The 27,382-nt window shown below is 31.3% G+C and overlaps 1 protein-coding gene, 1 long non-coding RNA gene and 1 other non-coding gene across 9 annotated transcripts; 2 read left to right on the top strand and 1 right to left on the bottom strand.

Moving 5' to 3' along the window:
- Positions 1-11,257: 11,257 nt before the first annotated feature.
- TRNAE-CUC lies at positions 11,258-11,330 on the top strand. The gene has a single exon. It is a non-coding gene; the product is annotated as a tRNA-Glu (tRNA).
- Positions 11,331-13,405: 2,075 nt separating this feature from the next.
- On the bottom strand, positions 13,406-16,831 carry LOC123892630. Of its 6 annotated transcripts, none has more exons than XR_006803227.1 (8): positions 16,490-16,825; positions 16,401-16,432; positions 16,272-16,300; positions 15,117-15,235; positions 14,683-14,861; positions 14,232-14,305; positions 13,953-14,043; positions 13,406-13,612 (listed from the first exon to the last, which is right to left on the bottom strand). It is a non-coding gene; the product is annotated as an uncharacterized LOC123892630 (long non-coding RNA). The 6 variants fall into 6 exon arrangements; XR_006803226.1 differs by having other exon boundaries at positions 13,901-14,043; XR_006803230.1 differs by lacking the exon at positions 16,401-16,432 and having other exon boundaries at positions 16,490-16,831.
- A 2,612-nt stretch (positions 16,832-19,443) lies between these two features.
- LOC123889464 (translation initiation factor eIF-2B subunit delta-like) lies at positions 19,444-26,592 on the top strand. Of its 2 annotated transcripts, XM_045938805.1 has the most exons (7): positions 19,444-20,290; positions 23,285-23,431; positions 23,755-24,104; positions 24,875-25,619; positions 25,701-25,797; positions 25,881-25,935; positions 26,297-26,592. In XM_045938805.1, exons 1-7 carry the CDS (start codon positions 19,858-19,860, stop codon positions 26,357-26,359), a joined length of 1,890 nt encoding a protein of 629 aa, XP_045794761.1. In that variant the 5' UTR covers positions 19,444-19,857; the 3' UTR covers positions 26,360-26,592. The 2 variants fall into 2 exon arrangements, with proteins under 2 accessions (XP_045794761.1, XP_045794762.1); XM_045938806.1 differs by lacking the exons at positions 19,444-20,290; positions 23,285-23,431 and having other exon boundaries at positions 24,030-24,157.
- Positions 26,593-27,382: the final 790 nt, after the last annotated feature.

Genomic DNA, 27,382 nt, shown 5'->3' on the forward strand with positions numbered 1-27,382 from the left:
ATAATGTATAAATTAAAGTTGCACTGTATTTATTATCAAGAATTAATTGTCCTTTGTACTTTTGAATGATTATTATTAAAATTTTGCAATCAAATTTTTTTTTTTTAAAAAAAAAGAAGAAACTGTCCCTTATATATAGCTGGTTCAATATTAACATAATTATTTTATTCAAAAAAAAATATTTACATAATTTTTCATATAGTTAAATTTATTTTATTTTTGAAAAGGTATATATACAGGTAATATTAACTGACATATTGGAAAATCTTTAAGCAGCTATTATATGATCCTTTGCTGGAAAGATCACAAACAAGTACAGCAGTATTAAAAATTCAAGATACTTGAGCTTTTTCTTGCAGTTGACCAGTACATATATGTAGGGTAAGAACTTTTATAATTTGAAATATTGCAGCTAACAAATTTTTTTTTATAAAGTTGTGACAAGAATTTCAGATATAACCTAATAATATCTAACTTTATATTTTTTTATAATTCATTGCTCCAAATCAAGTTTGATTACAAAACAATCACCAATACATATATGCTTCGAACCTCCTATTCAACCTTGATCTAAAGCTACAGAGTAACAATAATTTTATCTACAGACTAACAACAATTTATTGGGTGTTGGCAGGGTGTACCTCCGATACCCCTTTGTATTCTGAATTTTATCTAGTTTATTTGTTTATTATATATAATATTATTTATCATTAAAAAAACAATATTTAAACAAAATTGTCAAGGAACAGACACCAAAATTAAAGGATAAAAGTGCATTAATTAAATACTTAGTATAATTCTTACAAGGATGAATCCATGAAATTTTATTGTCAAATAGTAAAAAAAATGAATCCATGAAGTTTGTAATTAAGTCTTCATTTTATTTTTTTGATGGATAAGTCTTCATTTTATTGGCAAGCTCTTCAATCAAAAAAAATATTTCCATTCGAATCAAGATGCGTCTAATATGGACTTGATATAGTACTCTTGACACCTCTTTATTTTTCTGAACTTTCTCTTGTACTGTTCTCGTTTTTATATTAAAAAAAAAATATGGACTCGATATAAAGATAGACTCTAATATATTTTTAGTAAATTTTAACAAAATATTATATGTCTATTAAATTTTTTATGATTATAAAATGCATTTTTTACTAAAAATAAGGGTACACACTTGGACCATTTTTTAGAGGTTTGTATTAGACATACCCTTAAATTTATATATTGTGAAAGAAAATAGAAAATTATGAGTTGTCTAACATGGACCTGGTCCAAACCTTACTATTTTTTTTGTAAATTTCTATAAAATACTTATTTTATCTCTACTTTTATTATTATAAAACTTATTTTCTATTAAAAATAATAAATGCTCACCTTTTTAATTACCATTTTTTAGATATTCATAATAAACAATCTCATAAACAATAAGAAATAAGAGCCATATAATTTATTTTTTTAGACAAAAGGAAAAATATACAGAGATTGAGGGACATTAAACCTGACCCGACTATAACCCGAACGAGAATACATCGTGAACAAACAAACAAACTAGGTAGAACAACCCTAATCAATATAACAATACAAACACTCATTACGAGTGTAACCAAGCAATCTTCCGCGTACGGGCGCGAAACCAAGTTACAAAAAATGAAGAGTGAGAGCATCGGCAAAAATCAACAAGGATTCAAAACTTAGTGAATGGATCAACCGCCAAAACGGAACCAGAGTACACACGTGCCAACAACCCCCGAACAAGAAGTGGGCATAAAAGCTCTTTCGAGCAAACCGGTGCTACCGCGAACACAGTCACATACAGAAGACGAAGTGGAGGTAAACCCAACACCCTGAGACCTGCAGATCTCAACAAACCTTGAACAACAGCAAAACAAAAAGCACAAGAGCACCAACACAACTGAAATCAAGAACAGACAAAATCAAATTTAAATTGAAGGATGAGTCCAACATGTTAGAACTAAGAACATACGTAATCAAACCTAGATCGAGGGATATGAGTCCAACACATTAGAAAAACCAATAGCCCTTTTGAAGTAATAAAACCAAACCCTTCCGGATTTACAAAATAAGAAGGTAGAAATAAAAACTTACTCTTCTCTAATTGGTAATTCTCCATTACAATGTCTTCAAAATGGTTGACTCTTTTCAAATGTAATGGGCTTTGAATACCCTCAATTTAATAAACTTTGCTAAAAAAAATTGACACAAAAACTTTGCTAATAAAAATAATTAAAAGATAAAATTGAAATGACAATGAAAAATATTGAGATAGAAACCTTGTCTTGAATTCTGATTCTAGGTTATAGACTCCAAATTTAATGACCAATTCTTTATCGTCTCTATTTTTCAATATGTTAACTTTTCTTAGTGTGTATTTATATATTCTCAATTTTGGTCCAATTGTTTATTTTAATTGCAATTTAAAACAAGATAATGTACTAACACACCATAGAGCAATTTTATTGCTTTTAATGGTGAATTGTTAGTATATTATAAAGTTATGTTAATTTTTTCTCTTTGTTAGTATATTGATCTTATATACATAATACTAATATTTATATTCAAGACACTTAGTTACATAATTTTGGAATTCGTATCTTAAATATCAGACTCACACGAGTGTAATTAGTATTATTGTGCGCTAGGGTACGGTTGTCCTTGAAATTTTGAGTATTATGTGTGAATTATGAATATTTTTAAAATATTATTTTTTATTTAACATGTTGGTCGTATTATTTTAAAAATATTTTGAAATAAAAGTGATTTCTCTTTTTCTATAGTTTCTATTTTTATAGTCAATTAAATTTGGTTTGGGACTTTAATTAGAGAAATTTTGTTGAACAGCGCAAAAAAATTGGGAGACTTGGGAGACTTCAGGAAATTCAAGCAAGGCTTTTGAGGGGAGACTTGATTCTGCTCTTAAGCAACACTGTTGACAGTGTCAAGAGAGCTGTTGAGACAAATAAAGCATGGTGGGATAAGAGTTTTCTAGAGTTCAAACCATGGATTGGTCGTGTTGGGTCTCGATTGGTCGGGGGATTGGATGTCCTTTTTGCTGCTCTGTCCTATTTGTGGTTGTTGCTTCTCTCTTTTTCTGAAAAGTATTCTTCTTGTGGTGGTGCCTTTTAGAGATTCTAGTTAATTAGTTTTTTGGTGGTGTGTCTCCTTACTTTTGAGATGGTTGAGTTATGATGGAATGCAGGGTCGGCCCTGTGGGTGTGCAAGGTGAGCCACCGCACAGGGCCTCAAACATTTAGGGCCTCTAATTGTTTATATCTGTATATTAAAAAATTTATATATGTAAAAAAAATTAATGACTTTGTTACTACTAAAAATATTTTATAACTCAAAAAATAAAATATTTAATAAACACACTCTTGATTTTATAAATAACTTGCGGTTGATTGTAAAAAAATAAGCAACATTACAAGAAAGTTTTTTTTCCCCAAAAAAATGTAAAGTTGATAATGATATTAGATTGAAGATGTATTTAATGTCATTGATTAAAATATGTCGCTTTTAGATGTTATTTACTATAATGACCATTTTTTTATGTTATTTACAATTTAAATAGAGAATGACTTTTAAAAAAAAAATTATATTTTTATTAAAGATCCATTTTAAATTTTCAAACAGGGCCTCCAAATATTCGGGACCGGCCTTATGGAATGTATTTTTGCTACCTCCCTGAATCTTGTCTTATATTTTTCTCGTCGTTATTATGTTTATATATTATATTTGCCATTAAAAAAACCATGGACTCTAATTAAAAAACAAAAATGACATTGAATTTGGGTTAGAATTTTTGCACCTCATGCTTGGGGTTGGGATTGCTTTGACTTTTTGTTCAAAGGTTTGGGAAGCTGATTAGGGAGGATTCATAGACAAAGAAGCAAGACCATTTTGATGTAGAAAAACTTAATTATGATTCGGTAAGGTTGGACTTTCTTTGACTATATGTTATGAAGATTTGGCTTTGGAGATAAATGGAGATCGAGTTTGTTTGTATTTGTGTAAAGGTAACTTATCGGTTTTGGATAACCGGTGTCAACGGAGGAGGTGAACATTAGTAGGATTTTTTTTAAAAAAACACTTGGTATCCGGCCTTAGGACCGACTAATTTAAGGGGACCAATTTCACCGTCCACTCGCGAGACCCATTTAAAGCCAGAGTTATTTTTGCTCTGTATGGACTTAGCCCACCGAAATTGGCACCAGAGGGAATCGAACCTGAGATCTTGAAACGAGCATACTCTAAAGACACAAGTCAACACAACTAGACCAACCCCAAGTGGTAGTAGGATTTAATTAAAACAAAGGAGATCATTTAGCTCCTTTCCTTTTTCTTGTTGTCGAAGGGTTGGGCATGCATTCGGTGGTTTCTAGGGGTTTCTTCCGTGGTTTTAAACTTAATTTAAGTGTTATTATCTCTCACTTACAATATGCGGTTACAATATGCGGATGACACGCTCTTCATCTTCGGTGAGACTTATGCGGAGAATATTTGAACGACGAAGGCTACTTTTTTGTTGGTTTTAATTGATCTTGCGTTGATTTGATAAAAATAAAGAAAAGTGAATGACTTAAATTAGTTTTGAGGCACACATATTTACTTTATTTTTATTTTTTTGAATTGACATTGCAATATTTAAAATTTTAAATCACTATGCGCAAAATTATTTTTTATTTAATCTCTATTCGTAAGAAATTAAATGATAATTGAATTTTTTTACAGACTAGCCCCTCATGGCCGCACCACCTTCTGTTCCGTGCTGGAGCAGCTTCTCCGTTTTGGGTCGTTCTTCCGCCGTCGTGGTGGTGGTTTTCACTTGCCTCTGCTCGTGTGGCCGTGCTATATGGTTTAGAATCCTCTTTTGCTTTAAATTTTTTGTTTTACAGGAAATTTAAAATGAATATGCGAAGATGTAGTACCTATACATTCATTACATTGTCTTGTCTTGAAATGTACATGAACATACAAAATAATATAAAAATTAATAATTGCTCATCACCAGAAGGAGGGGGACCTTTTTACGTGCCTCGCTTCCCAATTGTCTCAATTCGAACATTATGAAGTCAACATCTTCTTACTGAAAAGTTGCATAAGAGAGACACATACAGTTTGGGCAGATACGAAAAGAGACAAAACCATGTACTAATTGTGTAATTTCATTTTACACATTCAATTACATTATATTGTAATATGAGTTTAATTTGTATGCAAAGTCAGTGTAATGTTTTTTTACACATCATTTAATGAATATGACACGTCATGTGTTTTTAAACACCATACATATTGTGTTAATATATTATTGAATGTTTGTGTAAAATAATTTTATACTGATAATGTATATAAATTAAATTATTGTAATATTAGTACATGCACATACCGTATAAACCAATTTTATAGTAACGGTATATTTTCATTTTTCTATTATTTTATAGGTTAGTTTTTAAATATCTTCATAAATATTAGTTAGACGCCGTAATTTGTTTGAATGTATACTTAAAATAGTGTTCTCACAACCTTTTTTAAGTAGTAATAACTAGTTAAAAATTACTCACCAAATTTATTTTTAGATAGTTAATTTAGTTTTCCATTGTGTTTTTTATGGTCAATTCTATTGATTAAGCTACCAATTACCAAAAGACAAGCAAGGAATTGTTCTTTTTCTTTTCTCTTCTTGTTCTATCTTGATTGCTAGATTTAGACGGACTGGTGTTTGTCGGTGTAATCCGTTTGATTTTTGAATTTTGTGTTTGTCACCTCTTTATGTTTTTCTTCTTTTGTGTGTACTTCCAGTATTCGTCTTTGTTTGTGATCTACCCTTATATTGATGACTTATTATATATATATATAGAAAAACAAACGCCCAGCAAAAATAAAAACGTCAAAAATACACTAGCAAGAAAAACAATTGTAACCCAAAAAGGTACTTCAACCACGAGAATGAATTCTTTCCATTTAAAAAAAAAATTGAGGAAATAATGTGTGCATTTAGACCATTAGATAAAAAACATGTGATAATATTTTAATTATAAAAAAATAAAGAAAAAGTGATCAATGATTATGTACAAATTGAGGAAAAAAATTTGAGAGATCCTTTCTCCTTCAACCACTACATGGAGTGAATATAAATAGTACGATCACCCAATACATTATACAACCGTAATCCAAAAACAAATTATAAGACTATTTCCCTAATTCCCTCCCAAAAACACTATATACAGATGCAATATAAAGGATTAAGATGTCATTAATGAATATAGACAAATACGACCCCTTTTTTTAGTTTGTAGCAACTTCATAACACAACTTTAATTTAGTACACCACTTGCACTATGGTAAAATCATTTCCAATAAAATATCTTATCATTCCTAGCTCTCTAAATAAATAACTTTAATTTAGTGTCACGGGGTGGAATGAGTAGCTCAACTGATTGAATTGATTGAGCTAAGGACTAAGGAGTTGAAGGTTCAGAATTCGAGTCCTAACAAAGAGAAAAACTAACATAACAACTAACCAGCACAACATTGCATTCCAAACCTCCAATGTAATTTTAGAGGGCCATGAATTGATATATACCAACAATCTTCCTTTCGAGTGAGTCCATTTATTTGGGTATGCCCCCTCCATCAACCAATAGTGTTTCCATCTACATACACTTACATTGTCATTGTTGCATTGTTGCTTTAGCAACGGAACACATTGACTAACCATCGTTATCAAAAAGATTTTAAATACAAAGAGTTTGTTCAAACATTAGTACAATATTACGGTTAGATTATAAAGAAAGGTCGGAGATCATTATATTAGGTTGAGAACAATCACATAGAAAAAATATACAACATCTTAACTCAAATGAAATTATTATTTTATTTTTATAACAAAATTTACGTCATTATGTATATGTCATATGTTGTTAAACATTACTTTTCCATCCAATATTGAATTATTACTCACACTTAATACATCAATGAAAATTATATTCATATTACTCAATTACTTGCTATATATTTTATTTTTTTTTCACCATCAAGATTCGGTCCACTGGACTGTCTTATTTGGTTTGAGGGTCAGTTCTGTCATCAAGTGGTTTCAGCCCCCTTCCAATTGCAGTTGTGGGGGATCGAACTGTGGTTCTCCTTATCAAGTTCAGCGTCAATTACCACTAAACTAACTAACTATTTGTTAATTACTTGCTATATTGGTTGAGAGAGAGAGAGAGAGAGAGAGAGAGAGAGAGAGAGATTCACCTGTGCATGCATGTCATGCAGATCAATATTGCAGACACATGGACATGATTGTGCTGTACATCATTTTCTCTCCGGGCTATATATTGAATGCAGCAACAAATTTGCTGCAAAGCCAAATACTAGCTGATGAGAACAGAACAGCTGCGGCTAACCATAATACAGTATTATATATATATATATTGCAGAGAAGTCATCATCACTAAAAAAAATCGAAATCTGTACGGTTACTACTTACTGCATATATATATATTAGTATATAGTTTGCATCACTGTCTTCTCCTCTCTTCTCATTGGTATATGTAATGTAAGCTAGCTAAGATGTGGTTTTTGATGACCTATCCCTTTCTTCAGCTATGTTTCTCTGTCTATTCTCTTGCATACGAACAATATCTGAAGCCTCTGTAGCTATCTTTCAATTTTTCTATATCGCTATGTATATATTTACCTAACACACATGTTAATTTCCATTTTTTAAGGGTGTTTTTGGTTTGCAATTCATTAAATTAATTTGTATATTGGTTAATTACAGCAGTCATTTTTAGTAGGTTGAATATAGAATATAATATCTGTGAGAAATGAATCATATACAAAAATCTGTTTTTTCAATATAATTGCAACAACTTAAAAAACAGAGAAAATCAGTTATGAAATATAGAGGAATTTTTTTATTTTTTAACTAATTTTATATATATACCTAGGATAATTAAGATAATATTAATTAAGATAAATAGGTGAGATATTCAAAACCCGATACAATAAGTCTACAAACTAGACTACATCATATGCTTTGGAAACAAGTAATAGAGAAATAATCCACCAATTTGAAAAAACTGAATTCTTATTGCTTTATATCTTCCTTATAAATGCACTAAAGTCACTGTTCAAATCAAAATATATATTTAAACACGCTCAAATAAAAAAAAAATGGAAATATTAAACAATATTAATAAAATCATTTTCTTTTCCTGCTCCTTCAATGTTCTTATATTGGAGGAAGCCTAATAATATTGCTGATTAAAAAAATTGTATGAAATCGATCATTCTTAACTGCACTATATTCAATTACATCTTAGTCGTTTAATGAAGTCGTCCTTATGTAATAATTGCATGCAGTTTGAGGGCACTTGATCCCTTTCTAAAACTTGTTCCATCATAATATAATATATAACCTTGAGATTATATGAAGTGTCTATTGTCTTGATTTATACTAATGAATAATGATTCAACATGTATCCTAAAATAGTACCATCATTGGGCACAATGTGTGGGTATTATATTACTCATTCAATTACTAGCTGTATAACCTAAAACTAGAACCTACATTCTTATTATAATGTCAATTTCTTCAACTTTGAACATTAATTAATTTATTATCAGCAACAAATATACCTAGGCTTGGGGTAATACACGACAATTATCACATCTAAGCTAAATAGATAGGAGTACACTTCATTTTTATTTTATTTATATATTGCAAACACAACACATTGACCAACATTTGTACTATACTTTTATTTTAGTACGTGTGTAGAACATAGCTAGCTATATATGCTCTATATAGAAAATCAAAATTAAATCCTCCAACATTATTAGCAAAGCCTATATTTGACTAACACTACTTGCTCTCTCTGACGGTTTTGTATGGAACTCTTCTTAATTATTACTGTAGTAGAAAATTAGTTGTCATTAAAAAATATAATTAAAGTACTAGAAAATAAGAGCTATTGATAGTAACACTTCTTCTAACAATCATGACTACTCGTACTCTTGCATTGAAGTAGTAATATTTCTCAAGGGGAAATAAATTATAAAAACACATACAATCATGATCAACATCCAAACGCACTTCTTCTAGTTTAGTAGTAGTACGTCATACTAGTACAAGTTTACACTTTAAAGAGTGAAATGAAATATAGTATAGTACTACTAGCTGGGACGGAACCAGAAATTTAGCTTAAGGGGGTCGAGTTTAAAAATATAAATTAGTAAAGAAAAAACTAAATTTTGAAAGCACGATATATATAAGAAGTTATAAGATAACTTTATTGTGAATCACGTTTTATAGACAATTTTTTTAAGTCAAATTTTTTTGCCTTTATTTTTATATGTATTGTAATTTTGGTTTTAATCTATGCACTTTGCCTTTAAAATTGCGACTTTTTACATAAAAAAAAAAAAAGGCGAGTTCTAATCTCAAAAAAGATTTTTTTTTTATTGAATTCATTATTGGGGCAATAAATCACCTTTTGTGGTACAAAAATACTATTTTTTTTAGTTGGAAAAACATATGTTGAGATCAAATATACACCAAGTATAAAAACAGAGCCAAAAATTTGAATAAAAAAATGGATCAACTTTATGAGTTTAATAAAATAGGAGGACCGAAAGTAAAATTAAGCCAATAATATAATATCAAAGTAGTATAAAAAAAATTTCAAAAAAATTTAGAGGGGCCTCTGTTGGTCCCCCTTCTAGCTCTGTCTCTACTAGTATAATCAAGATCCAACGTTTTATAAACAAAATACTAACAAATATGTTTTAATTTTTTTGACAAAACAAATATGTTTTAATAATTAAAATGAATTCTCATTAGGCCCCAATGTTTTAAAAAAAATCAGTTTCTAGAATTCGGATTTTTTTGCTCGTTAGAGGGGTGGAAAAGAAAGATGGGGGCGGGAAGAGAAACTATTTTTAATTAAAACCTTGAATAGATTATATTATATTAGAATGGCAATATACAAATGGGCTCGATCCATATCCAATAACTGTCCACTAGGGCATTTTGGGCCTATATATGTGCGGTCCGTTACACTCCACTGATCACATGATGATCAACAAACGGTCACCCAATTCTTTGGATTGTTAGTAGCTTGGTTCGTTAGATTCCTTTGGATTTTATTGGTATTTTATTGTTAATTTTTCTTAATAATGAGTTTAAGTACACCTTGTATTCATTTCTCAATGTTTAATATATGCAACTATAAAAAGTAACACAAGAAGAATTGAAGAACCCTAACCTCCTCTCAATGTTACACGATGAATATTGAATCCCTATATCTACGAGGAAAGATCATTGGTCTTATCGATCTCAAAAATTATAGATCTAAAGCAGCAGTCGTGTGAAAACTAACAAGATAAAGAAAATAACGAACTGAGCCGGTCAAAAGGTTGATGAAAAATAATTGTTTCAAATTTTCATATTCTTTTCATCTTTTATTATTTTTATTATTATCGACTAATTTTTCTAATACCATACTATAGATACAAAATTTTCACGGTCATTTAGTCATAATTATCTTCATTAGAAAACTGGTGAGACACGGACACAAGATGAGTTCTCATCTCCAAACCAAATTTTCTTTATATGTAAGAGCTAGAAATCGAACTTGTGGGGCACATAATGTGGATTCTTCATATGATCTATACGCAAGATGTGATATAACTCAAGCATGTTATAATATGTTCGATCTGTAGCTCATGCATTTTGAAAAAATATGGTTGGGAAAAAAACCACATTATGTGCCTCATGGTTTTCCATGTAATGGATAAAATGTAATTTATTAAAATTACAACCTTTTATTAAAATTAGGATATTTAAACTTATTATTATTTATTGAAGAGTACGAAAGCATATAGTGTGTGACGGTGTTAGTAGTCACTAAACTATTGGACCAAAAAAGTGTAGGAATGCATATTTTATATTCTCAAGCTCTTACCACAAAACTCACAATTTATGGATAAATATATAGATGTATATATAAACCTGAAAATATAAACAAATAAAAACTTTCCTCGATATTGTTCATTATCAGTAATTTTCTCCTTCAATCATCCTATATTCATTAAAAATTTCTCACTAAAATATATTTGGAAACGTCACTAATTAGGAGTTTTTATGTGGGATGATTTTCTATAACTATAACTCATGTTGTTTTAAATTTTAATTATGATTTATATTGACGTTAGATGAAAACTGTAAACAAGATCCGTTGTAGTCTAGTTGGTCAGGATATTCGGCTCTCACCCGAAAGACCCGGGTTCAAGTCCCGGCAACGGAATATTTTTGTTTTTTCGCTATATTTTCATGTTCTTTGCGTCTTCAGCGTTTTAAATAAAAGACCATAACGCATTGAAATTAACAGTTTTATTACCAGTCAATGTCATTACTTGTGCAATTGCAATGGTAGGTAGAGATGTCTCAATCTTTAATAAAATAATTTTGAACGAACTCTTAGAAGAGAGTAGCATAAGATTGAAACATTAATGTTTTCTTCACGACATGGAGAGAATAAAGCACAAAATTTTCTTGATGCTTGCTTGCTTTCTAGCAGAGAACAGTTTATGTTAACAAAATTAAATCTCCACATGTAAAATATTTGACCACTCCACGCGGTCATAAAAACCAAACTAAAATTGAGTTAGGATCTCTTTATTTATTTTCATCAAAATTGGCCAATAAAGTTGCGCACAAAGTTACCATAATCTACTCGTCCTAGGTTCGTTAAAACACTACTATCAACATTTAAGACTAAAAAATATCATTGTCACCATGTTGCCAACAAACTTCTCTTGGAGGCCGCAACTATGGAGAAAATTTCACCTACCAATCACTTGATATGAAATGTGAAACTAGGAAAAAATTAAAGTAATTGTAGACAGTCATAAGCTGTGTTCATTCAAAAACAAATTTGTTCCTTGTCCATTACAGTTACAGGTTCCACATAACCAAATTTATTCCTTATAAAATTGAAAAATTATATGTGTTTGTGATCTAAATTGAAAAAGAGATTTACATTTACTACTCTATCAGTTACTTGCTCCCCACGCCTTTCCTATTTTATCATTTTGCTACTTAAATAGCGAACGTTATAAAAAATGAGAGCTACTTAAGTAGCGAACGTTATAAATATAAGGTGTTTTTTGGAATATTCGCCACCTAAGTAACAGACATGGATATTTTGGTAACTCATATCTTTGTTGATTTTTTTTTTTATTTTTCTTTATAATTCCTCACATAAAAGATTCATGGAATATGGGATCTCCGCCTACACAAGCAAATAGTCGATAAAACTCCAAAATGACATTTTCTTTTGATCCTATTTTTTTCTTCTTTTCATTGAGGAAAGACAAGAAAATTTTAGGGTAACAAACGTTCTCAAGAATTTCGCTTAAATTCAAACCCATAGCTGGTGATAGATAGTTTGATTCTTAGTTTATACTTTGTCAACTAAAAAGTAATTTTGATAAAAATATTAAATATGATTTTTAAGTCAAAATTTAATTCTTGATTGTAATTATCACATGATATCTTTTTTGAATAGTAATCGTTTTCTCTTTCTGGAAAATCCTAATTTTAGAAGAAGATGGGTGATCTAACCTTTTTTCTGTCAAAAAACTAATTGAAAGGACCAACTTACATAAGTACAGTTAAGTGACCAAATCAAAACATAAAATAATAATGGAACCAAAATAAGTTAAAAAATCATATGTATAATTTATCTTCTATATAGTTCTTATGTTATTTCTCTCTCTTTTGTGTTATGGTTGTTTTGTTTAGTTTCATAATTGTGCTCATATTTTATTGATGTATTTGGTCAAATACCCACATAGTATCCACAATATTGTATTCTTAAATGGGCGCCTAAAATGAAACCCTTCTCCTTCACTGTCGCCAAACTCCACTACTAGAAAAATCTTAAATACCGACGGGAGAAATCTGTCTCTAAAATACAAATATTCCGTCACTAAGAATGTTAGAGACAGAATTAGAGACAGATTTGATTCTGTCGTTAATTTCCTCGTCTCTAAACTATCAGAGACGGATTTTATATTCTGTCTCTGATTGGAGACCGAATCTATCCGTCACTGACAAATAAATATCCGTCTCTAAACATTGAATTCAAAACACAATAAATCCGTCTCTATTGGAGACAGAATTGTCCGTCTCTAAATTCAAAAAATTATGTCTCCATAGAGACAAATATTTTCGGTCTCTAATTAGTTATTATTACCATCCCTAATAAATTATTATTTTTTTGTCTATTTAGCAATTAAATGCTTATACAATTTTTTAAATATTAATTTTTATTTACTATATATAATTCATATAATTCTAGAATGTGAAAAAATCAAATTTTGATCAACACCAAATTTGTAACATTAACATAAAAATTTGTCGTTCTTACAAAGTATCAAATGCACCACTATGGCACTACATAATATCAAAAATACATAACGAAAAGTAATTAAAGCTAATTCATCGAAATATAATTAGCTTCTAATCTTCATCTCTTCCATCTTCATCAATGTGTGGACTTGGATAATTTGTTTGGTCTTGAACCTGTCGAAAAAAATATATATAAGTTATAAACTCAACTTAATAGATGTCATCAACTAAAAACAAGCTATTTTATTTTTAGTCTAATCTAACCACAACTATGTATCATAAATTATATTCAAGTTAACTCTCAGTGCTGCAAGATAAAAATATAAGTTATCTTATTTTGGCAAACTTGTAAACCAGTGGTACAAAGCATGCCTATGTGGGTCACAAATGCAAAAACAAATGGCATTATACAAAGTATCAACTACAACACAATATCCAAACCAATTGCAAGACTTAACTTACCTAGCTAGTAGAAGCTTAATCCAACATATAAAGTTTCTAGCTCATGACTTACATAGTCTATGTCATCTCTAGATTGATCTCTCTGAAGTGTCTTTATAAGCTCTAATTCCTTTATGTATCTTTTACATCACTTTCGGTTTAACCTGTATATTAAATAGCAAAGAATTAAAAGGGGAAAGAAGAAACTGAAGATAGCCATGTTCTGGGAAGCACCTAAAGCTAGACGATAATCCTCAAATATTTTCATGTTTTCCACTGCAGTTTCTTAATTAGAAAGATAATCTACCAAATAAACATTAGCCAAATTCAAAGTTTCCTTAGCATTTCAAACCTGTTTATGATCCTGAAATAGATATCCGAAGGATTGTGTAGATATGGACAAGGAAAAGCACTCGTAGCAAAAATCTGCATTGAATCAAGTATCACTATGATATAACTTGAGCATAATATAGGAGTTCAAAAGTATAAAAAGTATTATGACTAAGAGCTTATAAGAAAATCACAAAAACTTAATAGTTAAGAGGGGTATTTACACTGCACTAGCAGGGATATATCCAAAACAAAACAAGCCTGCAAGTGCCACAATACCATATAACATCCACAAGGTGTACAGACTACCACTTCTAATCGCTAACAAAATCAACTAAGAACATGATCCACCTCTAAGCATTAAACCCAGGATATACACATAAAATGCAACAAAATTGCTCTAAAAATAGCTGGAAGACCCAAGAGTAGACAAAAAACAACAAATATATTGAGATAAATAAGGCATTTAATACCTTTATATCATTTGAAACAGCACATGTATTTTCCCAGAAGCCAGCCTATCAAACTTCTCACTTGATGTGACTACCTTGTTTTACAGCTGGAACATATTGACGTTGATAGAGCTTTAAAGCTTTGAATGACTTGAACAAGGAGTTCTATCCAACATGAGCATCCTAACCTTGACAAAAACCTAACATCATAAAGTAATGTCAATTTAATAAAGTACTTCTCATCCACAACAATGACAACAGTATGCAGGAATACAATGTTACAATATAAATACACTGCACCAGGCTAAATTTCTAACTATAATTGACACCACCAGAAAAAAAAATTCAGAGCAACAAGTATCCAACATGAGCCTCCTAACTTCAACAAAAGTCTAGAATCATAAAATAGTGTCAATTTTATAAAGTATTTTTCATCCATAACAATTACAACTTACATTTTTGTGGTAATCAATTAGTAACTAAAGAGCATCCCATCAAACAAGTAATGAGCAAATCAAGTGCTTCAACTCTTCTTGAGTACTAGAACAATGCTAGTATGTGTTCTAATGAGAAGCTGAACATGTGAAAGTAACTAAGTTATTTCATCTGAGGCATAGTGAGTATCATGTGTTCTATATTTAAAGTTAAAATATAACTCTTGACCAAAAAAAAAAGTTAAAATATAACTATTGATGTCATTAAAATAAAGAAAAGGAGAACTTAAAATTGACACTACAAGAAAATAAGTTATCTTTATTCTTACTCCCATTGACTTTGAAATAAGGGGTATATCTAATATATAGTATACATAGTTCATTGTTTCATATTGATTGTGGCTTGGTAACTTTTGAGTCAATTAGAAAAGCCTAAAAAGGCTCAACAAGACAACACCACCTGCTAAACAAAACTACAGTAGTAACCACCCTAAACCAGCACTAATAGAGCCTAAAATCCAACGGATAACCGCAAAACCAGAACAGAAGAAAAACAAACAACAATCCCCAACGCGTAACAACAAAAACCAATACATGAGAACCCTGTCATAACACCAAAACTGAAACTACCCTGCACCAGAAACAAAACAACAATGATCCAGAAACGATAGAGAAAATGCAGGAAAAACACGGATCAGACATCAACATTTAGGCAACAAAATACATCCTCCACTAAATTTTGTCTTCCAAAACAGTACACACGGTCCCAAGATCACCCAAAGTATAAAAAAAACTACACACATAGTTAAAAATGAAAGAAAAAAAATCAAAACCTAACTAAAATCAAAACCGCAAAATATGAGTCTATTTAACAAAACTATAAAGCTGATTTTATTAAAGGTGAAGCACATGATGGCCCATACTTAATTACCCTTTAAAAAATGCACAAACACTAATATACACACAAAGATGTTCAGTTTATATTATTTTGATTTTTTTTTATTTCTCTTTGTTGTCTCAAATAATAACTATACTAAACATATTGAAAGCAAATGGAACTAATGATGCTATACAACTCAAATGTATAAAAAAGGGTGTAGAAATAAAAATGAGTGCCTAAAATGAATAAGAGGAATCAGAAGATAAAAGCTTGATTTGGATATCATAGAGACTCACGGGTGGATGAAGAAGACTCCTTGGTGTCCCTGAAAAACAATAATAAATTAACATAAAGAAGCTTATAGCAAAAAAAATCCAACAAATCTGAAATAACTCAGAAATAGAAAACCTAAATAAACTCCAAACCTCTAAATCTTATGGAAAAAAGATTATAAAACCTCCAAATTTGAGTTTACATAATAACAAAACTATAAAGATTTGAGATTCAACAATACCTTTTGAGACGGACCAGTATGCGTAGAAAGAGAACCTAGCAAGCGGAATTGGAAACAATCCATAAAGAGAAGAATGATTAGGGTCGGAAACAAGGACGAAATAAAACGATTAGGGATTAGGATTAATGGATTTCTTCATGATTTTAGGGTTTTTTGGGTACAACCAGATTCGAGTTCATGATTCGAACAAAAGGGAAAATGATAGTGTTGAGGAAATTGATGATTTGTGCAACTGCAAACTACTGATTTGAGTTTAGGATTGATTTGGAAAATAAAAGACAGAAGAGGGAAGAGATGAAATATGGGCGCGAGTGAAAATTTTGGAGATTGAAAACATCGCCCGCGTTGCTTTGCCACAATTTCAACCTTTGTCAATTTTCCTTTTTTTTTTACGGTTAAAAAAATTATTTATAGTATATTTAAGTTTATTATTATATTAAGATAAAAAAAAAATTTATAAATCTAGTTTTTTTTTGTCAAGAAAAAAAGAGTGGATTTTTTTTTTACAAAATTAAGAGTGAATTTGTTTTAGATTTTTTTTTGGATTGAAAAAATTATTATTTTTAAATAGTGTACGTGATAGGATTTTATTTTTAATCATATCGTCTTTAATCTGTTTTGATTATATTTTTAATCATATCGTCTTTTTTTGTATTTATCTTGTATTCTTTCTATATTTTTTTTTTATTTATCTTACATTTTATTTAGTGAAATTTTGTTCCAATCAATAATTTGTTTTGTTTCTATTTTTAAGCATATTATTTTTTTATTTTTTTTGTATTTATCTTATATTCTTTCTATTTTTTTTTTGTATTTATCTTATAATTTTTTTTTTAGGGAAATTACAATAAAAGATATAAAACTTGCAACGTGGTTAAAAGTAATAAGGATAAATTAGTAACTTTGTTGGTAATCGATTTTAATATATTAGTAATAGATAATTTTTATGATGGTAAACAAATGAAAAGTATCTTTCGAAATTTTTAAAAATCTCTAAATTATTAGAGAAGGTGAAAAACAAAACATCAAGAAACCTAAGAGAAAAGCATTACCTCCGAATTGTGATCGGAGGAGGTAAGAATCGTGACTGGCGGTGATGATAACGTGTGGTGGAAATTGAAATCGTGACTGGAAGATTGAGTTTGAGTGGCGGAGACAACGTAGAGAAAAGAGACTGAGTTCGTGAGCGTTAAGTCATTGTGAAGAGAAAAGGAAAATTGTGACTCAGGAAAATATGTTTTGAAACATTAAAAAAAATCTTATTATAAGAAAAATCATTTTGTTTAAAATTTTGGGCGCACAAAAAAAATTTGGCGTGAAATTTTTGGCGGGATGAATTTTCAATGTTATTTCATTTATAGAGACGGATTCCAGAGACGGATTAATTCAGAGACGAATAAATTCTGTCTCTGACAAATGTTTGACTATTTTAATATCAAGTTGACTAATTAGAGATAGATATAGAGACGAAATTCTTAGACACTGCAAAAATCTGTCTCTAATTTCCGTCTCCAACTATTGATTTTCAATTATAATTATAAAAATGATAAAGTAGAGACGGATTTAGAGACAAAACTTTATTGAGACAGAAATTTCCGTCTCTAAAATCCGTGACTAATACATATATTTTAATTTCGGTGTCTAACTACTTTTTTCCGTCTCCAATTTTGTCTCTATTAGAGAAGAAATAAATTTCGTCTCTAAATTCCGTCGGTATTTAAACTTTTTCTAGTAGTGCTCACGACCGCTTTGCAACCATTTTCTTTGGTTTTCCGTCTCCTTCACCACCGCTCTCCTTTAACTCTGCTCCTCCCATATCCAAACTTCGATCTCAAGATGTACCATGACTGGAAGGTGGTGATTTGTTGGATCTTTGGTTGCATCACCTTAAGGCCCTAATCGGGGTTGAGCAAGTAGTTGGAGGCGTCGTTGCGCTATCTTTTCTTTCAACTCGATTGATTTTGGATGTATTCTAACCGGTAGGATATGTATTTAACGTGACTTGCTCATGTCGTTTTTGACGTTGGTTCTCTCAATGGCGCTATTGCATCTCCGGTGGCTTGAGTGTTGCTGTCGACCTGTGTATTCATGCTTTGTTATTGTGTCAAGCTACAAGTTTTTGCGTTCTCAAATTTGGTTCGTCGAAAATGAGTGTTGATATTCCTGTTGTTAGTGGTAGATTGATTGGTTGAGTGTCATTCTTTAATTCAACGTTGCGTCGGTTCGTTTCTATTTTTTGCAGTTTTGGTTCTCGGTTTCATCACTTCGCTGATGGGGGTTATGGTTTGCTTCAAATTGTTTGAATCCAAACTCTACACTTGTGGTGAATCCAAAAAAAATAAAAGCTGGACAAACAACAATGACAATCAAATTTATCGATCTAAGAAAATAAAGATTTAACATTATTTAGATCTATGTGTAAAATAAAATCACAAATCATTTCAAAGACAATGATAAAGAGAGAAGAGGAACAAACACACCAAAATTTTCACTTAGTTGGGGCTAATTGACCTACGTTTGAAAAAAAAATTCTATAATAATCTACTATAAACGAGTCTTTACAAGAGATATCAACAAGTTGTCAGGAAATAGAGCAAAACTTATTTTCTATCATTTTTTTTACCAGAAAAATTACAAATGTGACAAATATTTTTATTTTTTTTTACAATCGACAAATAATATCCTTAAATCTTAATTGCTTATTATAAGAGCAATTCCTAATTAACTTCATTTATCCTCTCCAATTCACTCGATCAAAGATAATCTCAACCGAAGATATTTAAAACGTATTTTCCATCCTTTAGAATCTCATCTAAAAGCAATCAACTCTTAATTCCCAAGATTATAAGAAAAAAATAACTCCTAATTCCCAAATTTCCTTAAGAACAATCTCTTTTGACAATGACTTATCACTTTGGTTAAGCTTATCTAAAACTTAAGCTTATTTGATCTTAGTATTTCGTACTATCCTATCCATTTCACATGAAAACATAACATGACAAAAAGTTCTGAAAAAGTCACCTTAATTTACTCTCTCTCTCAAAAAAAACTAAAAAACAATAACAACGGTTGATGAAAATAAGCGTTACAGAAGAAACATGTGAATATAATTGAAAGAGTTTAGAACAAGACCCAAGTTGAACTAACCGACAAAATTTTCCATTTCTTTTCTTTCATCATTTTCTCTTCCATACAAAGTTTCACATTTTCTCTCAACAAAATTTTCCCGAGAAAACAAAAGAAAAGAAAATTAAACCCTCACTTTTTTCCTTTCATTTCTTCATTTCACAAAATAAAAACATTCTCCTTCGTAAACATGCTCAACACTGAAATTTAAACCCTAACTTTTTCTTTTTCACCTCACTATTATGGATGCGCGTCGAGCTCCACGCGCCGTCATTGACCCTATAGTTCGCAAGGTCGGGTTCTTCACTCCACCCGACCCTATTCCGTTCGAATTTTCCCCCTCCGCCAATTCTCTCTCTCCTGTCATGATCCCTCCGCCGCGTCATTCATCGGAAAATCACGACATTAATTCTCGTCCTTCCGTTACTTCTCCTTCCGGCGATGAAACAATTGCGGTCTCCGGTAGCTGTAATAGTATCTTATCGGAGTTGTTTCCTGCTCCGATGTTGCCGGCACAGTCTCCGAAGATTGGAAATGGAGATGGAGGTGGAATTGTGGCTTCTTCGTTTCCGAGAGGTGGATTTGACTTGACGGTGGTGAAAGCTAGTGGTGGAGTTCCGGTGTGTAAATTGACTACGGTTTCTGTAGTCAATGCTGATTCGTTTGCTATTGATGGTGAGGTTTTGGTTCTGTTTCTAGGTTTTGCATGGTTTTGATTTTTGTTTTGAAATGGATAATTTGATATCTTTTGAATTTGAACTTCATTTATTGTAGATAGAAATTGAGATTTAAGAGGATTTAGAATTGAGATTTAGATTGAATGAAGATTCGTATTATTGTTACATTTAATTGGATTGAGTAAAAATTCATATGATTATTGTTACATTTAATTGGATTGAATGAAGATTTGTATGATTGTTAAGTTTAATTAGATTGAATGAATATTGTATGATTGTTGCATTGAATTGGATTAAATGAAGATTCATATGATTGATACATTTAATTGGATTGAATGAAGATTTGTATGATTGTATATTGGCTTCTGTTAGTGAATGCTCCCTTGATACATGTTTACATAATTTAATGCTTATCAATAATAAGAGAACTTTTTTACAATTGTAGCAACATGTGCTTTTTCAGGATCATTTAGAGTTGGAGTTCTTAAAGATAACTTTTTACAATAATTTGAAGTAACATGTGCTTTTCCAGGATCATTTAGAGCTGGAATTCTTGATTAATGCTTTAATGTTTATCTTTGATAATGCATGCCATAAGTCTTGCATGCTTCTTTTTAAAATTTGTATTTACTATGTTGAAATTGGTGTTAGTGATAAAGTTTTGTTTAGTATCACTGCATTTATTATGATTACTATTTAATTTCTGGATAATTGGAGGAGCTCCTTTAAGAAGCATGTCATTTGATGATAACAGCATAATGTGCTTTTAAAATAAGTTCCATTATGGCCTGCTGCTTTCTTTGTAATCATTGATCTTGTCAAATAATCAATTATCCCAAAAGCTTAAGCTGTTAGGATAGAGCCACATGAATGATTTTATATTATTTCTAACACGCCCCCTCACGCAAGAGCCCACTTGGGCTTGAAGCGTGGATAATGCATAGGTCCACCTACCATCAGAGCCGGCCTGCACACATGTGCGGGAAGTGCGACGGCATCGGGCCTCATAATTTTGAGGGCCTCAACTCAAAATTTTGAGGTCCTATATAATATTACTTATATATTATTTATACTCATAAAATATCAGATGTATATTAATAGGTTAAATTTTAGGTCCTAAAATAATAGTTATATATTATTAATGTTCATAAAATATCATATGAGTATCAATAGATTAGTTATCTATACTCGGAAATATAGTTCTAGTCCATTTTAATATTTGCATAAAATTTAATCTTAGATTAAGATGTTCTTTTTTGACGTCATATACAAAGATAATTATTTTGTATTTCTTGTTCTATTTGATTTAATGTAATTGATTTAATATTGATAATTTATATGATTACAAGAATAAAAATGATTTTTTTTATATTATATACAATTTAAATATAATTTTTTTGAAAAAAAATTATATTTTTTTTATTAAAAGACCACTTTTAAATTTTGCACAGAGTCTCCTAAAACTCAAAGACGCCCCTGCCTACCATATGCTTAAATTCCACTTTTTTAATTAGAAAGTGAGGGGAGCGGGGATCGAACTCTAGACCGCTTAGTCATAGAGGCTCTGATACCATGTCAAATAACTGATTATCCCAAAAGCTTAAGCTGTTAGGATAGAGCCACATGAATGGTTTTATATTATTTCTAACAGATCTAATATCACCCGCTTAATTTTTGAGGTGAAGCTAAATACCATTTGCATTGACAGTAAGAGGATAAATTGGTGCAAATAAAATACAGTACTTTACAATCAATTATTGTCATGTAGAGGATAAATTGGTTTGGAATAAAATACAGTAAGAGAACTGTTTACAATTGTAGCAACATGTGCTTTTTCAGGATCATGTAGAGTTGGAGTTCTTAAAGATAACTTTATACAATAAATTGAAGTAACATGTGCCATTTAGAGTTGGAGTTCTTAATTAATTCTTTAATGTTTATCTTTGATAATGCATGCCATAAGTCTTGCATGCTTCTTTTTAAAATTTGTACTTACTATGTTGAAATTGGTGTTAGTGATAAAGTTTTGTTTAGTATCACTGCATTTATGATTACTATTTAATTTCTGGATGATTGGAGGAGCTCCTTTAAGAAGCATGTCATTTGATGATAAAAGCATAATGTGCTTTTAAAATAAGTTCCATTATGGCCTGCTGTTTTTGTTGTAATCATTGATCTAATAACATACCAGCTTAATTTTTGAGGTGAAGCTGCTGAGGTCTTGTTTTATTTTAAATATCATTTGCATCGACAGTAAGAGCCTTATCCAACACTGCATTGGATTATATCCAAGCTTTGCAGTTTCTACAATGACTAACATTGTTATACAGTTATGTTTATCCTCACTAGGTAAAGCATTGATTACTGCATACAGTGGCCGTTGATACTTTCCTAAATCACTATTTTTGGACTCATTCATATCTCTTTCAATGCTATATGGCTTTGTTTGTTTGTAATGAATGAAACTGCTACCGGCCTATGACTATAAAAATAGTTTTCTGATGTGGTCTAGTAGCCAATACTTCTTAAGTGGCTCAATCAAATTTATACATTTATATGTCCCTGTTGTTTTAATAGAACTCACGACCCACCTAATTTGGCACATTTTTAATCTTAATTTTTCTTAATCCTTGATTATGCAAGTGTACTTTTTTGTCAAATTAAAAATTGCATCTATTTTCTGCTACCTGCTATATTATATTGACCACCGTTTTGCTCTTCTTTTAGTGTTCATTTTATGTTTTAACTGTTTGGTCAATCAGACAATATGAGGAATAATTGTTGAATCCATCTGATTTACTTGTTATCAATGTATTTTGTTGCAATCATAACTTCATAAGATGCTCTCTTTGTTTGCATTTTTTTTTTTGTTTCTGGCCATTTATGGTCTTTCTGAAGGAGTCTTGGGCAATCAGAATTTTTCATTTAGCATAGTTTAGGAGTTCAAGCATTTTATTTTTACCCTTTTCCCCTTGTTTGCTATTCCCCACAGAAAGAGAGAAACCAAACAAAGGAGGAGGATCCACAATGGAGGGGAAAGACCAAGCTATGAATTCAAAACAGAAGAAAGATAAGTCTTCAAAAGCTGAAAGACGCGCCCTTCAAGAAGCTCAGCGAGCTGCAAAGGCTGCTGCAAAAGGTGTGTATTAGCATTCAGCATGCCCTTGTTTGATTATATTACATGTATATATAAAATTACCTTTGAAAAACCTCTCATTGTTGAACATTTTAATTCTAAATTTCTCTGGAAAATAAGTGAATCCAAAACATCAACTGAAGAATTCATCTGTCAATTGACCTAGTATCATCTTCAACCTACTGTGTGAGGATTCAGATGTTGTTTGTAATGATTTTAGCATAGCCTAAATTAGGACATAATGATGGACTTTTATGAATTTCTTTTGTAAGATAATTCACTGTGACACTGCTAATCAGTATTTGCTTTTATATTATCTGTTGTAGCTGAAGGAAATAAGGCATCTGGAACTGCGACTTCAGTGAATGTAAAATCAGCTAAAGCTGTGAAGGCCCCACAAAAAGTTGATAATACTTCAGTTGGAGCTTCTGAGAAGAAGGGAGGTGATCGTCCATCTGAAAAGGATAGGAAAAAAGATGTTCCTCACCCACGCATGCAATATGATGATAAGAGCAGAGTGGAGAAAGCTAAACGTCGTGCTGTGGTAAACCAAACTGAAGCCAGGAACAGAGTTGAACTATTCAGACATTTGCCACAATACGAACATGGGAGTCAGCTTCCTGATCTTGAGGCAAAGTTTTTCCAGCTTGATCCTGTACATCCTTCAGTTTATAAGGTGGCGATATTATCCCGTTATTTCAACTTGTTACAATCCATAATTCTTATATGGTCAGGTTTTTTCCTTTCGTGATATATGTTATGTTTTAGTTCTATTCTCATGGCTCAACATCTAGATAGTACCACAGTGTAAAGAGGGTGTTCCTTGCCTTAAATCCTTTATGCCATAACTAAAGGCTGAGTAAACTCAACCAAGGACTTATGCAAAAAAGAAATCATTTGTTGAAATTTACAAATTGAAAGATCCGGCTCTAAATTGATTTGCAAGTGTTTATTTAATTTAATACAGTCAAGAGTGGGAAATTGCTAAATACATCTAAGCATATGAGAGTTCATATATGGTAGTTCTTAGCTACACATTTAATATTTAAATCATTAATTGGAATTTGGAAATGTTTTTTTTTTTTTTTTGTATAGTCTTGTTTATTGGTAGTAATTTCATTTCAGCACTTCATTCTCTTAGAACATTACAAATTTATTGCTTAGCGTTTCACCGATAAAAATTTATTATTGAAATTCAGTTTTATGTGACACACTTAAGTTGATGCACAGTGTGATGATTTCATACGTCTTCTATTAACGTATCCACGTGCCGTCTGAAAGTTAATAACCAAGCCGTTATTGAACTTTGTTTGTAATGTTTCTGTTGATACTGGACAGCTTAGTTATTCCTGATTATGATTTAAGACCCACTTCAATTGTTTTGCAAATTGGTCCCTTTGGCACGTACTTTCCTCTGATCATGGTAATATTTGTTGTGATTATCAGGTGGGTTTGCAGTATCTGTCTGGAGATATATCTGGTGGAAATGCTCGTTGTATTGCTATGCTTCAAGCATTCCAGGATGCCATCAGAGACTACACAGTTCCATCTGAGAAGACTCTAGTGAGAGACTTGACAGCAAAAATAAGTAGCTATGTTTCATTCCTTATTGAGTGCCGACCTCTTTCAATCAGTATGGGAAATGCAATTAGATTTCTCAAAAGTCAAATTGCAAAGCTACCTCTGACACTGTCTGAGTCAGAATCAAAATCTTCTCTTCAATCAGATATTGAGAATTTTATATATGAGAAGATTATACTTGCTGACAAGGCGATAGTAGAGCATGCTGTCACAAAAATAAGAGATGGCGATGTTCTTCTTACTTATGGGTCATCATCAGCAGTTGAAATGATACTGTTACATGCATATGAGTTAGGGAAACAGTTCCGAGTTGTAGTAGTAGACTCTCGTCCAAGGCTTAGAGGGAAACTTTTGCTTCGTAGACTAGTGGAGAAAGGTCTCAGTTGTACATACACTCATATCAATGCTGTTTCCTACATAATGCAAGAAGTTACCCGAGTTTTTTTGGGTGCTTCTTCGGTGTTGTCTAATGGAACAGTTTATTCGGGAGTTGGGACTGCATGTGTTGCAATGGTTGCTCATTCTTTCCATGTCCCTGTTATAGTTTGTTGTGAAGCTTTTAAATTTCATGAAAGGGTTCAGCTTGATTCAATATGCTCAAATGAACTTGGTATGTAAACACTTGTAAATGAATAGGAATCTTTTGCCATTTTATCTGGAAGAAGGCTGATGTTTCCATGGTTTCTTATAGGTGATCCAGATGCCATTTCAAAGGTTTCGGGTAGAGAGGATGTTAACGACTTAGATGCTTGGGCCAATACTGAAAATCTGCAACTTCTGAATCTGATGTAAGGCGTTTATATTTACATAATACAATACCAAAATTGTGATTTCCTTACCTTGTCCTTACACTCTTCTAAATTGATGTCAGCTATGATGCAACGCCTTCAGATTATGTTTCAATGATTGTTACAGATTATGGCATGGTGAGTCCTGAAATTTAAAGATTTATCTATTTGCTGCTAGATGTAGATACCAAAAGCACTCCCTATCCCTTGGTACCATTAGCATTCATATATTCAAATAAAATTATAAAAATTTTGATTAATAAAATGAAAAGGATAAATAGAACTAAATAAGAAATGGTTCCCTTACAGTTGCTGCACCGTGCAGCACTGCACTGCACAGAGTTGGTGCAGCAGTTGTGTAGGGAATCTAACAGTTCCACGATAAGATTCATGCATTTTTTTAATCGTCTTAAGGGCCATTCTCTTATATTTTTCAAACTTCAGTCGTGATTTTTTACAATTAACAAAAACAAAAGATCTAACTATTTAACTTTGGCAGATCCCCCCAACAAGTGTTCCTGTAGTTGTAAGGAAATATAGCAGAGAACAGGTGTGGATATAAACTCTGCAAACGTGGATCGTCTCAATTTTGTGTTCATGAGAAATCCCTGTTTAGAAACCCGGCAGCAATAAAATCTGTGAATGTTGTTGTGATGCCTTTTTGTTATCTCTGAATAATGTAATGTAATAGGTGGACCGCTTTGTACTTCTTGAATTTTGGGATATTTGTCTGTATTTTCCTGTCACAGTGAAGAGTGCGGATCGTCGCCTCTCCAGGCAGATTTTGGCCATGCATTCCTCAGGTTTAGGAGCTCTTTTTTCTTCCGTGCTCCAAATTTTGATTAGTCATTTAGTTACAACTATGATAGTTAGATATAACTCATGACAATATATTACAACATTTTTTGATCTATGCATCAATCCCACCTAGTGAGAAAATATTTTGTTATGTTCATTTTTCAGTCCCATTTTTGATTGTTGGTTATTCTTTGCATTTTTTTTATGCTCTAATTATGAAAAAGTCCCTTGGAGTATTTCGTGTGAATGCTCCAACTGGGAAACATAGAAAGTGATTTTAAATTGAGAACGTGAGCCACAACAATAAACTTTAGCTGGAGCTATACTAAAACACATTGCATGTGATACTTAGGATGCTATTTATTGCAGTTTCATTAGGTTATGGGGGATGCAATCATAGAAACATATATTGCTCTATCCTAATGTCTTGCTATACACTCAACCACGTGTTCATGTGCCAGGCCAAGTAATTTTAAAATGATGTGATTGTAATCCGAGAGTGGTAAGAAACATCTTAAATGCAGTGATAGCGTGAGAACTAGAAGCACAACACAATTACGATAAAAAAAAAACTGTTATTCGTGTCACACAATATGATCGTCGGGGATGGGTTACCAAATTATATTTATGAATGACACATTTGTATATGTCATTCTAATGAGTGAATTGATATTCATCCACTTCACTATGTTATTTCTTTATGGAACAACTAGCACTAGTGGAAATTTATTGTTCAAGCTTTAATCCACTTTGTAGTTAAATGATAATTATAATTTGGGGGTGATGT

This window comes from Trifolium pratense, linkage group LG6 (assembly GCF_020283565.1).
Source record: "Trifolium pratense cultivar HEN17-A07 linkage group LG6, ARS_RC_1.1, whole genome shotgun sequence".
NCBI lineage: Eukaryota > Viridiplantae > Streptophyta > Magnoliopsida > Fabales > Fabaceae > Trifolium > Trifolium pratense.

Bases quoted from the DNA above. Each gene is read 5' to 3' on its own strand.
- LOC123889464 (XM_045938805.1), top strand. From the start codon at position 19,858: ATGGATGCGCGTCGAGCTCCACGCGCCGTCATTGACCCTATAGTTCGC. The intron at 20,291-23,284 runs GTGAGGTTTTGG...TATTCCCCACAG, and splicing joins TGATTCGTTTGCTATTGATG to AAAGAGAGAAACCAAACAAA. The intron at 24,105-24,874 runs GTGGCGATATTA...TGTGATTATCAG, and splicing joins TACATCCTTCAGTTTATAAG to GTGGGTTTGCAGTATCTGTC.